This window comes from Papilio polytes, unplaced genomic scaffold (genome assembly GCF_000836215.1).
Source record: "Papilio polytes unplaced genomic scaffold, Ppol_1.0 DF824002.1, whole genome shotgun sequence".
NCBI classification, from domain to species: domain Eukaryota; kingdom Metazoa; phylum Arthropoda; class Insecta; order Lepidoptera; family Papilionidae; genus Papilio; species Papilio polytes.
In genome coordinates, this window is record NW_013525202.1 from 302,094 (window position 1) to 304,340 (window position 2,247).

Sequence of the window (2,247 nt, forward strand, 5' to 3'; positions counted from 1 at the left end):
CTTAGGGCAGCCGGAAGTCAATTGTGTTGCTGTGTCTCAGAGCGGGTGAGAAACTATTTAGAAATAACTAGTATAGTTATTTGAAAATTCATTACAAAATACGTATCACCAAGTACACAGTAAGTACACAGTAGTACACAATACTTGGTGATAAGTATTTTGTAGTCAAATGTATATAGATCTCTATAGGGACATCATAAGACCGTGCGTACACATTTAACTAAACTATCGCACAACTGTTGTGTTAGTTTCGCAGCCAATTCAACTGTTTAGTTGTACAACTAAAAATCGAGTAGTGAGCGCATCATAAAATCATAGGAATCAAAACGAGAACCAGTTGTCCGATAGTTTAATCAAAAACGCGTTCTTAATCAAATGATTTTCCATGCTATTGACATCTTTTTCAGATGTTATAGAATTGTATCTGGCAACATGGACAACACGCTGCGCGTTTGGGAGTTTCCCGCGCTCCGCTTCAAACTGTCATCTGAAGATTATTATTTTTAATCTATTTTACTTATAATTTGTATACGAGTTCGTTAGTTATTTTTAGTTATGTTTTACCGATAGAATAAAGTTATGTTCATTGTAGTAATTAATGCTAGTTAATATAATTTAGAACTTGAGAAAGTCTTTTATTTTAATAATAATAGTCATTTAATCTATTCAAAATATTACAACACTTAAAAATATTAGAAAACACTGAAAATAAGAAATTTAAAATTAAAATTTTACCAATTAGAATTAAAAGTAAAAACATGCAAAAAACGGCTAAATTTGGCACAGGTTTAGAGCTACTTTTTATCCTGGGAATAGTTGCGGTCCCCAAGGGATTTAGTTTTGTAATGTTTACTCGATCATTCTGCAACGGTTCGACATATCTTATTGAAATTTGGTACAGATATAAAACAAAGTCTGGAGTACACATGAGATAAGGTTCATCCCCGAGAAATGTCCGGTTCCCGAGGGATACGTAGCTTTTTGTAATATATATAGTTTGTATGTTTTCCAATACCACGGGGACGAAGTCGCGGGCAACAGCTCGTATATAATAAAGTATGCAGAATTATAGAAATTTATAACTGGTCTGAAAATCTTTCAAATTATTATCAGGATTTGCTTTTGTTTTGTTTCTAAAAATGAAAACTAGCTCTGCCGAACATTTAAAACATGCCTTCTCGATGGGTTAGTATATATTAGTATATAAGGGTAGTTATAAATAAAATTCAGTATATTTATGTAATATTTAATTCATTTAGGTCGTCTCGTGGGCTCGCTGGCGGTGGGCGGCGGCGGAGGGCCCTTCTTGTGCAGCTCCTCCAAGTGGGACATTATAGTCTGCAGCCGCTCGCCCGGCGCGTGCTCCAATGCTGTATATCTAAAAAAATAACATTGATAAGTTAAAGTTCAAGGGAAACACGAAATGTTTAAGTTATAGAGGTTTTAAGTAGGGTTGTAACGGAACTCAAGTTCCGCATCCGCAAGAAATTTACTCCGCATCCGCTTCCGTTATTACAATATTTAAATATAAATAAGCAATAAATGCTGAAACATTGTGTTTTGTTTTGTTCAAAATGACTGACAAACAATTTTATGTTATAGAGGTTGTGGAAACATTTCTTTAAGTTACTGAGGACAATACAGAGATTACTTCAAGTTAAAGAGGTTGCATATTCTAAGTTGTAGAGGTTTTGGGCTCTGATGGGAAGTTATAGAGGTTTTTAAGTTACCGAGGTTGCATTACTAAATGCGAAAACTTAAGTATTTCTTAGTGTAGCCAAAACTGCTGAACAAATCTCATTATCACAGTCTTTTATTTAATTTTATATATAACTAGCTATTGCTCACGAATTCACTCACGTGAAATTAAAAAAAATAATAAAAAAAACCCTATATACAGATAAATTACATTTCTGACGGTGAAATAATTTTTGATATTATCCCAGTAGTTTTTGAGTTATTTCAATACATACAAAAATACAAACCTTTCCTCTTCATTATATAGATACCTGGCGTCATGCTGCAGCGTGTCAGTGATGGCATTGAGCGCCGCTGGACTGTCCTTGACCGCGGCGAAGCTGCGATGTGTGATAGCGCGGCATTCCAGCAGCAACTGGCGCAGCGCCGCCTTCGCGCCGCTCTGCTTGTCGCGCTGGTACTCGCGGAACTCGCGCTCCATCTGGTGTACAAAGATACAGGGGTCAGGACAGACTGGTCGATAAGAAAACGTACACACACTACTTTGTT

General features: G+C 36.0%; 1 protein-coding gene and 1 long non-coding RNA gene across 2 annotated transcripts in view; one reads left to right on the plus strand and one right to left on the minus strand.

Moving 5' to 3' along the window:
- On the plus strand, positions 1 to 626 carry LOC106101249. Its single transcript, XR_001225495.1, has 2 exons — positions 1 to 45; positions 408 to 626. It is a non-coding gene; the product is annotated as an uncharacterized LOC106101249 (long non-coding RNA).
- A 625-nt stretch (positions 627 to 1,251) lies between these two features.
- The window catches only part of LOC106101222 (transcription elongation regulator 1-like), a 4,511-nt gene continuing 3,515 nt past the window's right edge, over positions 1,252 to 2,247 (minus strand). Inside the window, exons 6-7 of the mRNA XM_013280381.1 lie at positions 1,986 to 2,179; positions 1,252 to 1,378 (exon numbers count right to left, since the gene is read on the minus strand). Coding sequence (XP_013135835.1) covers positions 1,252 to 1,378; positions 1,986 to 2,179 — 321 coding nt within the window. The remainder of the gene's footprint in view (positions 1,379 to 1,985; positions 2,180 to 2,247) is intronic.